The sequence below is a fragment of the Myotis davidii genome, unplaced genomic scaffold (assembly GCF_000327345.1).
Source record: "Myotis davidii unplaced genomic scaffold, ASM32734v1 scaffold478, whole genome shotgun sequence".
NCBI lineage: Eukaryota > Metazoa > Chordata > Mammalia > Chiroptera > Vespertilionidae > Myotis > Myotis davidii.
The window spans coordinates 3550968-3563850 of NW_006289570.1; the positions used below are offsets into that span (position 1 = coordinate 3550968).

A 12883-nucleotide genomic window follows, 5' to 3' on the forward strand; every position below is an offset into this window, starting at 1 on the left:
ACGAAATTCTCCGAGTCTCTGCCTCTTTGGATAACATGTTCTTCTGTTTTGTAAAGTGTGTGTGCTTGGGGTTCCGCGGTGTGTGGGATTGAGTTTCGGCTTTGTTTTTTTTTTAAGATATTTTATGTAAATGTAAAAAGTTATTTAAATATATATATTTTAAAGAACCCTAACCGCCAACTTTTGCTGAAAGAAAAAAAAAAAAAGTCACTGCTGCGTGAATTGAATCACATCGTGTGTAGATACTGCCGTCTCCTTGGAGGGAGCACAGGCCTTTGAAAAGCTCAGGGCTACACCTGCCTTAGAAAACGAACCAGAAACTTGAAGTACAGCTCGTCGATATGGGTACAAGCTCTGAGAAACGATGCGATGCTGCCTCTTTTCTCGTGGCAGATCCCAGTGTACAGATCGTCAGGTCTCCGAAGCCATATTCCTCCAGCCCACCGGAGGCAGCTGCTGGAAACCGCTGGGAAGCGGGTAGGAGGTCGGCAGCACCGGGGAGCGGGGCCCAGGCCGTTGCCGCAGAAGCCCCGGGTGCGACAGGGATGATTCTGCCCAGTGGCCTCAGTCTGTCCCCTGGAAAGGGCCAAGTTCACAATCATGATTTTGGGCTCCCTGCCACCCAGGGGCTGCAGAAATGGATCGAGGGGGTGTGCGGGGACCAGCACCCAGGAGGAATGTAGTTTGCGGCTTTGATGTCTGAAGGGGCTGGGGACCGAGGATGCGATGGAGCTGCTGCGTCCTTGGGCTGCCTTCCGGGGGCCGGGGGTGGGGGGGGGCACGTGGCCAGGACCCCATCGGGGCTACACTAAGCTCTGAATGATACGGTTCCCATCCATCTCCCTACGGAAGCGCCGCTTCAGGGTTATTCAGCCCTCTGCTCGTGGCTGAAGTTGCTCATCTCGCCTGCAAAATGTCTACTATCCTTTCTACCTAATGCACTATTACGTATTGGTTCTCCATGAGACAGAGAGAGAAAGAGACTATCAGATAGTTTAGACCCAAAGGGTAGGTTTTTGTATATTTTTCCAGCCTTTCGTTGTTTTTTAAAAGAGGGAGGGAGAGCTTAAAAACCCATTTTTTTAAAAGATGTTTCCATTATAAAGGGGAGAATCTATTTAAAGCTATTTCAGATCAGGGATTGACTGTCATCCTTTTTGTCCAATGTATTTCTTGTTCTTAAAACTATTTTTAGAAGAAACTAATCACATTAGCCCCGAGTTCACTAACTCTTCTGGTCACTTGTTTACTCACTTAGTCGGCAGATAGTTGGTGCCACCTGAAAAGCTCCTTTGTGAAATAGATACCCTGGGAGCTGGCCCCTGTAGGTGGGGAACTAGAGGCCATCCTGGTTGCCAGGAGACTGGGATGACTCCTCTCCAGTTAGGCTCTGGGGTCAGCAGCCTGGGGTCCAGACCAGAACATTTTGAATGAGAATCTCACTGTATCAGAATCCCTTTTTCTTAAAATCCTCAGCCTGTGATGAGGAAACGTACTTAACTCCAAGCCAGGATTCGACAAGCCAGGAAATGCCAGGGTCAAATGATGGAGCCATTTGCCATTTAGGAACTCACCCATTTGCCATTTGGTGAGATCTGTCCTCCAGCCTCAAAAGGTGCAGTCCCTGGCGGGGGTTGCTCCCCGCGGGCCTGTGCCCAGCACACCTGTTGGCGAGGGTGTGAGAAGCGCCAGGGCTGTTGACATGTGATCTGGGCCGCCTTTATTTCTCGGGCCAGAACCAGCAGCTGCTGAGGACAACAGCTTGCATTACGTGGTTTTGGGGAGAGGGGGGTGGGGCGAGGGGATGGCTTTTAACATGAACTGCAAAGAGCAGCTCCTCATTGTTGAGATTCTTGTTGTTGTTGTTTGTGGTTTTATTTGTGTCTAATGCCATGGAGTGCGTATTATCTTCCTTGTCTGAAACCATACCCCCAGAGTGGCTAAAGCCCCAGCTGGAAAAAAAAAAACCACACAAAAAACCACTCCTCAGAGCCTTAAGCAATGAATAGACGAGTGAAGAATGTGGCTTCCATGGGGCTTACTCAAATAAATGTGTCCAATTCTTCACGTGAAAGAACAATAACTACAGATGGCGAAAGAAGCACATTGCATGTTGGTAGTTTGCAGGGTGGTAGAGACAGAAAAATGAAATTTTGAAACTTTTCAATATCAACCACTGTCTTAAATTTGTGTTGGCCTATCCGACGGGCAGGGCACCAGAATCAAGGAACCAACTAGAGTTCAATTGCCTCACCATTGAAATCAAAACATCTTCTGTGAAGTTGTAAGACTCCGCTACTGATAAAGTACCGTTTTCCGTGATCCCTCCGTGGTGTGTGGGGCTGACGGAGCCGTGGAAACTGGGGGCGTCACATTTTCCATTGCGCACATCGGCCCCCACTCCCCACCCCTGCCAGGGTGTGACCTTTGGGTGTGGTTCCGTGGCCCAACCCTTGTGTGACAGCAGATGTAAACTGGAGAGGGCTAGAACCAGTTCACGTGGGGTGTGGGGGGGAAGAGTTGGGAGTTCTGATCAGCAAGGTACCTCTTTGCAGACGCAGCCCCAGAACGCAGGTTCAACTCAGCCTCTTCCCCTCGCCTTTGAACCCAAGCCATTTCTTAAAGCCCCACCTACTGTCCCACGGCTCAGACCCTCCCTTTTGTGCTGCTAGTTCCTACTCAAAAGTTCCTGCAGGACTAAATGCTTTTAAAATGAGGTCGAAAAGATAATGACTAATCAAGAGTACTATTTTTTAAACAGAACTGCCTTTTTCTATTCTTTATGTAAACTCTATTGTGTTGGGTCTAACAAGGCACTATTTTAAAATGTGTGTTTTTTTTTAAAAAATTTTCTCCCATAGCACTTAAAAGATATTTTGTAAAGACTTTGCTGTAAAGATTTTGTAATAAAACGGTCTAAGGGCTCCTTCTCCAACATTACCATTTTTAAAAAATGTTTTAAAAGGCTAGAAAACAACTTATGTATATTCTGTATATGTATAGCAGCACATTTCATTTATGGAAATATGTTCTCAGAATATTTATTTACTAATATATTTATCTTAAGCCATGTCTTATGTTGAGAGTGTGACATTGTTGGAATAATCATTGAAAATGACTAACATGAGGCCCTGTAAATACATGATAATTGCACACAGATTTTACATATTTGCCGACCAAAAATGATTTAAAACAAGTTGTAGTCTTCTATGGTTTTGTAACAAATTGTACAAATGACTGTAAAAAAAAAAAATACAATTTTATCAAGTACATGTTCTACGTTGTCAATCGCTCTGTTGGGTAAAGGTCTACACATTCCACAAAGGAGAGGTTTGCAGGAAGCAGTGCCTTTTTTGATGGTTTTTGTTCATCCTCACCCGAGGATAGTTTTAGGGAGAGTGGAAGAGAGAGGGAAAGACGGAGAAACAGCGATGTGACTCACATCGATTGGTTGCTTCCTACAGGAGCCCCAACCGGGCCAGGGAAGAGTCTGCAACCAAGGTATGTGCCCTTGACCAGAATCGAACCCAGGACCCTTTGGCCCGCAGGCCAATGCTCTATCCACTGGGCCAAACCGGCTAGAGCTGAAGCAGTGCCTTTAACTTCAGCGTGCTCGTGGGAGCATCCATATCATTTCCTCTTTGGTTAACATAGCGTTCAGGTTCTTGGGGATTTCGGTGGCATCATGGGATTATGTCCTTGAGGTGATGGTAGTTTTTCTGCTCTTCCCGGTGGAGGGCGAGAGGGAGGGACATGATGGTCGATCCTAGCAAATCCTCTTTTTGAAAGTTGGGAACATAGGCTGGATCTACCAGTAGACCATCGGCTTTCTCTGCCAGGATCTTTCCTACCTGGAAGACAGAGACCCTCAAACCCCAAGAGAAAGGGGCTTGGAGGGAAAAAGCCCCCAGCACCTAGCCCTCAAAATGACCTGCTCATGAGAGTGGAGGGGAAATGAACTTGTTACCCGTTTGTCAGGTTTCCCGGGGAGGGTGGCGCACTCGGAGATGACCGGAAAGGTGCAAAGTGGTGTTTATTGTTTAGACATCTAGCAGGGAACAGCCTCATCTGTGCGATCCTGTTTCTATTTCTCCCTCTTTAACCTGGGCCACTTCTTGGGCACAGGCTCCTTGTCGACGTCCAGCCACGTCCTGACGGGCAACGAGTCCCTCTGAGCACCTTCGGGGGTGGCGGCCTGGCTGCACAGAGCCTCCCAGAGCTTCTGTTTGATGGCCTTGCCCAGCTCCAAGCTGTACCTCTTGGGGGTCCCCGAAGGGTTCCACAGCATCGGCTCGACCACGGCATGGTACAGAGCCCGGTAACCCTCTGTGGGGAGGCCGTGGATGGTTAGCATGTCTGACAACTGTGGTCTCTTCCTGGCTTCAGGAAGCAACGCCTGGCCCTTCCAGGCTGCTGTCCCCGCGTCCCTGCGTAGCGCTTGGGTGGCGGCCACATGTTCGGCATATCTGCTCTCAAGATCTTGGCTGACTGTTACTTTTTCCTCCTTTGAACTTTCTTTACTCTGGCCAGGAAGAAAGCAGAGAAGTCAAAGCTAAAACTTGAGAAGGGAGCTCAGAATAATTATCTGGGATTTGTGTCCCAGAGTCTTGGTTACAGCCACAACCAACATTCGTCTAGTAGTGTGTGCAAGCTTACCGAATTCCTCCGTGTATACCACTGCGTGCATATCCCCCCCACCCACCCCGGAACCCTGTAAGGTCAGCAGGAGACAGCTTTAAAGGCAAGGGAGCGGGAATTGGTTTGCCCAAGGCCACACAGCTAGAAAGTTAATAACCACAGTTGTTGTCTACTGAATGCCACGGCAGGATCCTAGGCATTCAGTCTGTGCCAGGCTCTGTTCAAAAGCCCTTTGCACGTATTTACTCAGTTAATCCTCACGAAACCCTCTGAGGAAAGAGCTATTACCCCTCATTTTGTAGACGACAAATACCAAGGCGGAAAGAGGCCAAGCCCACGGTTGTCCTGAATTGTAGTCAAAGCTGGGATTTGAACCCGACAGCCTAGCTCCAGGGCGCGTGCTGAGCTCCGCTGGCCACCAGGAGAGGCCAGGGCGCTGGGTTCAGGTCAGGCCTCTAGATGCCGAGTCCTCCATGGATGTTCATAGCCGGGCCTTGGTCACCTCTGCATGACCAGCGTGTGTGCTCTACACGTATCCCGGCCTTTCCCGCTCTTATTTTCCCTTCATGTCCAGCACCTGTCATCTGTGTTTATAAAAGCTACTTCGCCCTCCTATAGATAGTCAATCCTAGCAGGCAGGGTGTAAATATCATGCCCCCAGAGTCGGTGCTCTCTCCATTATACCTCACTGCTGCTGCCCACCCACCCTCTCCCCTCACCCCCTCAATCCTGTCTTCAACTTTAGGATTTCCTTCGCTTCATAAAAACCTTTTTTTTTAAAAAAAATACTTTTTTAATTGATTGCAGAGAGGAAGGGAGAGGGAGAGAGAGAGAGAGAAACATCAATGATGAGAATCATCGAGCGGCTGCCTCCTGCACACCCCTGACTGGAGATGGAGCTCGCAACCCGCCATGTGTCCGACGCAAATCGAACTGTGACCTCCTGGTTCATAGGTCGACGCTCAACCCCTGAGCTACACCAGTCCAGCTCATATAAACCTCTTAAGTGTTCAGTGTCTTCTAGCTGACCTCTCCCTGTGCCCACCCCATCCCATGTGGTCCACCGCCAGCCGTCATCTACCTCGTTGCTGCTTCCTGCAGGCCTCCTGCGCCTCGGTGAGCCCGGCTGCTGTCCTAGGGGCTGCTTGCTCTGGGAGCTGACGGAGTTCCTCATCCTGCCCCTCCGAGTGGCTTTCATTGCTGAATCGTCCTTGGGCTCTACTAGCTTCGAGGGTTTTGCTTCCCCAAACTTGCACGGTACCGGGCAGCCCTGATCCTTCAGTCGTCGCCTGAGCACCAACTTAACCAGGGAGAGCGAACCGGTAATGAACGGATTCTTGACAACTTCCCAGGAAGAGGTGGTACCTGGTGCTGGGGCACTGACGGTCCGCTTTGCACATGTCCTGGGCGTCCAGATGTTGGTGAGAGCTGGGGAATCCACATAGCAGTCCTGAAGCCTGCTGTTCAGTAAGATAGACTGCCGGAGTCCGTAGGTGGGGATGCTGGGGTCTCGCCTCACATAGATTGGATGCTAGAATTGTAAGGAGGGGGAGAGGGGACAAAAAAAAAGACCAATTCTCAAGCAGAGACCAGAAGGTCTACTTTGGAGGCAAAGAATTCACATCTGTTTCTTCCACACCTGTCTTAGAAATCATTCTACACATCCTCTCTCCTCCTCCCCAAAGCCCTTTGTCCCAGGGTCACGGGGACGGTCCGCCTCTCAAAGAACATTGCATGCTTGGGCCAGAAGTGGAGGGGCAGGGAGCTTTACAAGGAACCAAAGACAGTTCCTATCTCCTGGAAAGCTAAGGGGAGCCGTGGCAGGAAAAGGATGGGAGATAGGATCACTTCCGATTCCTGTAGGACCTGTAGTGACTCCTCAGCCTGGTCAAGTCCTGCCAAACCCTGAACACTTTCTAACCAGGCGGCCGGGAGCCAAGAAAAGCTGCGAACCAGGGACACACACTCTGGGGTCCATAAAGGTAAAGGCACCATGTAAATGATGCCTCTATTTCCTGGGACCAGCCCAGAACAAGAGAATAATCTAGATAGATCAGAATCCCTCATGGAGAGAAACCTGGCTTTCTAAGAAAGGCCATCTATAAGAACATTAAATCACCTTACCATATTTCGGTTGCCTTAAATTTTATTTTAGCAAGGGGAAAGAAATATGTATTTTCTTTTCCTTTTCTCTCTCTATTTTTGTTGTGTTTGGATCTATCGAATCACCTATCTTTCTCTGCCTCAAGTCACGTATGGGCAAATTGCAGTTTGCTTAGGTTTTGGCTTATATGCAGGCAGGTTTGAGCCATTATCTCTAGTATTTGTGATGTCACTTTGTTTTGTGATGTGGGTGTGGGTGGGTGTTACATCATCAAATTTTATAGTGAAATTAAGTTGGAAGGAGTTCTATTTTATTGTCTTCCCAGCCCCAGGAACTTCTGAAGTCCTCATTTCCCCCCAAAATGGCTCGGGTGAATGCGGAAGGTTCCTCGCGTTCTGAAGGAGTGGACGCTTTGCACGCCACGCAGTCAGAAATGCAGAGCAGACTGTGGGTCCAGGGAGGGAGGCGCATTCTTCCACGCGCAGAAGTGCCCTCCTTCTGCACATAAAGAAGGTACTGTTGAGTCCTCCGTGTGGCTGCCAAGGTTAGGGACCAGGAACGAAAGAACACGTTCCTGCAGCCCTGGGCACCTCTCTCCCCGTGTCTCTCCCCGGGAGACTACACGGGTTTCTGGAATGTGGTTTTATTTTACATCCCATGGCAAATGCCGTAATTAGAGCTGTTAGCAGTGTCAAGGGCTTGAAACAAGAACAAAGACGCCTCTTCCTGGGAACTCTTGGGCAATGCCTCGCTCCTTATCAGGTGCTCGTCCTGATGGTGGTTTTGATTTTTTTTTTTCATACACAAAATGCCCAAGCAGGCGCCCTCCCCCCCGGGGGCAGGAGAGCGGAATGATGGAAAAACAGAGTGTGAGTCTGGCAGGCGTTCCTGGAATCGCATGTGTTGCCCGTTTGATTTTTTTTTCTTTTTTTTCCGAGTGTTGTCCCTGGAGTGAATCAAAGTCTGCAGGCAGACCGCACCGCAGGCCGTGGCAGAACCACCTCCAGGTGGACTCGGGAGGACAATGGGGCCCATTCAGCCGGGAGCCCTGGCCTCACCTCCAGAGAGGTGGGTCAGTTTTAGAGCAGGGCGTTGGAAAGGGTTTGTCCTCGGGAAGGGTTTGCGAATGTCTGGAGACGGGGCAGGCAAGCATCGGAATCCCAGAGAGGCGGCACCAGGCTCTTGGGCTACGGTCTCCCTTTGCTCTGCGAGGCGGAGGGGGCAGAAGCGGAAAGTCGGGCCAGAAAGGCACCCTGGGAGTAGCTCTTCTGTTTCTCTTCTTCCCAGCCTTGAGGTGGCCTTCCCACTCATCTGTGGTACTTACTTTCCCAGGTCTTGCCCTCCGTGACCAAGTGGCATGGCTCTGGCTCCGAGGGGCGCTCTGTATCTCCTGCTTCTGGCCACGTGGACGGCGGCTGAGACTCTTCAAGTTCCAGTAAATTCTGCCTTCTCTCCCTTCCACAGACTGAACCCCAACAAGAAACCCGGACGTTCCTTGGAACTAACCCAGCGTCATTTGGCCTGTGCTGTTTCTCCTGCGTCAGTGAAATCTGTATTTATTGAAGGCTACTGGAGGCCAAGCGCTGTTTTAGACACTTCACAAGAGTCATCCCCTGAAATGACACCAACGGTCTTATGAATCTGGACACTGTTGCCATCTCTACTTGACAGTTGAAGAAACTTAGGCACACACTGCTCAAGAATCATGCCCCACAGCTGGTAACCAACAACAACAGCTGGACGCAACCAAGCTGTACACCACTCCACCCTTGCTCTTCCCCAGCTATGACTGGTCAGCACATCCACGTACCACACCTGCGCCCAGTTCTAGTCCTCCCTGGCCTGGTCAGGAGACTTCCTCTGGGCTCAGGAGTTGGTCTGTCGGAGTTGACATCCCAGATCCCTCTCTCTTTGGGCAAGTGAATTCACATCTCTGGACCTTATTTGCCTCATCTGTGAAATGGGGTAGCAAATCATGCCTCCTCGAGGACCAGTGGGAGGATGAAACGGGACTGTGCATGTGAAGGCCTTGGTATGGCTCTTGGTGCATAACAAGCGCTCAACCAGTCATGTTCTTATTAACAGTATGAATATTGTGGCCCATTCCCCCGTCTGACTCTTTCTTGAGCCCCTGATGCCCAGGGTCTGAGTGACATAACCCAGCATTTGATAGGGACTTCATCTCAGGTCCTTCCTGCGCATCCATCTGGTCTATGAGGACAAGCAATGGGCCTCTTGAAGTGGAAGGATTCTGACCTGGCTTGCGTCTCCCCACATTTCTCTCCTATAATCCATCTTCACTAAGCATTGGTCAGACTCATCGACCTCACAGAAGTGGGGTATTTACAGGAGGTGCATGTCTCCCTGGTTGTGGGAATGATTCATGCTTCATTCGACGGAAAGGGAAGCGGGTACCCGAGGATACGCGAAGGAAAGTGACTCGTCTGTAATAGCGATTGTTCCATCAAAGGTTGTTCAGAATTACAAAGTCAAGATGGAAAGACTCTTTGGTTCAGGGTCCTGACACCATGGCAAGCGTTTCCACTGTTGGTGCCAACACTTGATTCTCGAACCTGGGGTTGAGGCACTAGGGCTTCCATATTGCTCGGCGGCCTGTTCCTCAGTTTGACTCACCACTGAACCTTTTTTATTCTGCTGAGCTCAGTCTAAATAACTTTTATTTTCCACCCATCATTTGGAGCTGTGCTTCCTGACATCTCTAAACCACCGCTTCTATTTGGAAACACATCTGCCCTTCTTTGATGCGTAGCCAAGCTCTCCTCACTGTATTTTTAGCTCCTATAATGTTTCGTCTTTCTTTTTTTCCTTTCCTACAACCTTTCTCCTCTTTAATTTCTCTTAGCTCCTCTTCTTTTGCTGGAGGATCCATTAATAAAGAAGAAATGGAGCCAATTTAGATTCATTCTTGTCTTTCCCCTTCTTGCCCAACTCCCAAATTCTAGTGGAATTGAGTTGTTTTTAATCTTCTCAGAAGATGTTTTGATTTTAACACCCAAGCAGTAAACTTCCACACCCATATGGGAACATATCTGAGGTTTGTGATGTAGAAGGTTTGGGAAAAAAGAGAAAAACTTTGGAGGAGAGAATTTGCAAAGATTCCTGAACCATGATGCAAACTCTGAGGACCAGTGATTTAGACCACATGTGCTGAGTACGCACCCACCATGGGCCAAGCATACGAAACCAGGGCACCCCACCCGCCCTGCTACCCCTTCTCACCTGACTCACGGTCACCTGGATGTCCCGCAGACACCTCTAACTCATTATGTTCAAACCAAATTCTCTCTCCCTTCACGCCCATCAGAACAGCACACTACTACTTCTCTTGAATTTTCCATCACTAGTTGCCTGGCCCAGAAACCTGGGAGACAGGATCAGTAACAGGGCTGTACTGAGCTGAGCCTGGGCCTAAAGGAAAATCAGAAATCTATATCCTGCTTTTACTTAAAAATTTAATATTTTGTTCATCTTGAATTTTTAGTTATTCATTTAGATTTTTAAATATATTAAATTAAAACTGTTTATTAAGTAGATTCAATATATTTTAAAACCCATTATAGGATATTTATTTCTTTATCTTAATTATTGAATTTTGGGGGCTTTCTGAAATTTTGTGCCTCAGCTGAACGCCTCACTCACCTCTCACCCTCATCTTGGCCACGGATCACTCAGTAAACACATGTCGCCAGAACCCTATAAGGACAAGAAGCCAATTCACCATGGCGACTAGGAGCATAGTCCTGTAGTCCTTACTGCCTGGGTTCGAAGCCCAGCTCCACTGCTGTATGACCTGCGGATGAACCATTTAACATCCCTGTCTGAGGGGAATGGTCAGGGTGCCTCCTCCATAGGGGCTATTGGGAGGATTGTGTGAAATGCAATGCCAAACACTGCACCCTACCCAGTCAAGTCCTCAGTAAATGTTTGCTATGGTTGTTATTATTATAATCAGGCTCCCCATCCAGTGCTCGCTTTACAACCTGACTGCCCTGTGAGCAGAAGTCACCCCAACTGGAGTTTCAAAGATGCTAGGATCATCCAAATGCAACCAGCTGAGATCTCTGTTTCTTTTGTTTGTTTGTTTTTAACCTTCACTGAAGGATATGTTTATTGATTTTTTTAGAGAGAGAAAGAGAGAGAAACACTGATATGAGAGAGAAACATCAATTGGTTGCCTCTCATGTATCCCCAGACTGGGGATCGAACCCACAACCTAGGTATGTGCCCTGACCAGGAATCGAACCCGCAGCCTTTTGATGTGTGGGATGACGCTCCCACCAACCGAGCCACCCGACCAGAGCTCTCCCAGCTTCTGGGCAAATCCAGCCGCCCACGGAGGAATCCAAGGGTCCAACTGCAGAACACAGGAGGCAAACAGACCACCAACACCACCTTCCTGAAGGCCCAGGGGCTACAGCCCGTGTCCTCCCTCTTTCCATGAAATAAAGCTGCTCACCGACCAAGGCATGCGAAGCCTTGAAATGAATCTCTGAGACTGCTCCTTGCCAGGGGCCAGGACCGCATAGCTGAGCAAAAGACCTTGAGCCATTAAGTGCCCTGACCTAGACTGGCTCGGCTGTATTTTTAGCCTCTGTGCGCTGTTTCCATCACCTGTGCCGGGCTTTACGCTGGAAAAGAGGGGAGGGAGGCCTGGAGAAGGCGTGAGGGATGCTTCTCATAGCAGCCAGTGGGGGCAGGGCCTTGCACACTATTTCTGAATTCTGTTGCACAAGCCAGATCCACGGGCATGCAACCTGTGTAGGGACATAGGTCCCCGAACTTAGAAGGGACCCACCCTTGGTATAATGCCCTGTGGTTGCCATCTTAAAATTCCTAGTCATTCTGAACAAGGGGACCCCCCCACACACACATTTTCATTTCTCACTGGGCCCTGCCTATCACATAGCCCTTTCAGTCTGTACACAAAACCAAGAGAGCCAGACGCAGGAGGTGGCTGGTACCCATGCAGCAGGGTGCCTTCCTGCGGGGGCCAGGCCAGGCCAGGCCACAGCTACTGTCATGAGGCATGAATCCCCAGATTTGGGCCAAATAAACCTTATTTTGCACCTCCTGTCTGCCCCTTCCCACGTGCTCCTCAAATACTGGGATGGGACGCGAAAGACTTGTAAACCGTAGAGCCTGTTTCTCTGTCCTGCTTCGCTGAAACCTGTCCCCAGCTCTCTACTTAAACTAGTCCACCCATCGTTCTCTGCCAACATCACTTTCTTGGCTCTGTAGTACTTTCTGTTCTCTTATTTTCATGCTGGGTGACGGGCCCCCTCCCCTCCCTTAGAATGTAAACTTGTGCTGTGTCTGCTGTGGGCCTGTCCCTCACCGAATATTTTTAAAGCTATTAAATGTATTGAGATGTATTGAGGTACCAGTGGTTCATAACATCAGCTTCAGGTGTACAATGTTACATTTCCTTACCTGTGGACTCTATCCCGCACTCACCACCCCCAAGTTTACTTTCCTTCCGTTTCTCTTCGCTGAGTATTGGTGGGATGGAGGGAGGTTCACCTGTATTGAGGGCTTACTCTATGCTGGCGGGTTCACCTGCATCTTCTCATTTAATTCTCCTTCCACGGGTCCGGCCTGCGCCTGCAAGGGCACGAGTTAAGAGGTAGAGCTCCCAGGTCCTGCCAGAGGAGGAGGCGTTGGAAGTGGGAAGGGCCCACATGGGGAAGAGAGGGAGAGGGTGAGCGCCAGGTGGGATGGGGAGGGTGTGTCCTCCGGGGACCAGGTGTCGCTGGGTGGGGGGGGTGTCCCCCTGCTCCATCAGGGAGCCCGGAGGATGCCTGAACTCGGGAATGCCACCGTGAAGACAATGACGGAACAAGATTGTTCTTGCCGCAGCTCTGGGTCGTGTGGGTGGAAAGGGACTGAGATTGAGAGGCCTCGTGGGAGGTCGCTGCGCCTTTGAGGCCCAGCCCTGGGAACAGCTTGGGGAGGGGCGCGGGGTGGAAAGGGGACCCTGGGAGTGGGCGAGGAGGGGGCCCGGTGCAGCGAAAGCGGGCCGGGACCGGTCCAGCCCCCCTCGGGGCGCGGCGAGTCGGCGCACGAGGGCAGATGTTCCCGCCGCCGCCGCACCGGGCGCAGGTCCGCACTTGCAAGTCCGGG

At 50.0% G+C, this 12883-nt stretch overlaps 1 protein-coding gene across 1 annotated transcript in view; it reads right to left on the reverse strand.

The window, feature by feature from the left end:
• Positions 1–4010: 4010 nt before the first annotated feature.
• LOC102764637 (chromosome unknown open reading frame, human C22orf31) overlaps positions 4011–12883 on the reverse strand; it is an 11563-nt gene continuing 2690 nt past the window's right edge. The window contains exons 2-3 of the mRNA XM_006762126.2: positions 5720–6169; positions 4011–4522 (exon numbers count right to left, since the gene is read on the reverse strand). Coding sequence (XP_006762189.1) covers positions 4085–4522; positions 5720–6169 — 888 coding nt within the window. The 3' untranslated portion in view covers positions 4011–4084. The remainder of the gene's footprint in view (positions 4523–5719; positions 6170–12883) is intronic.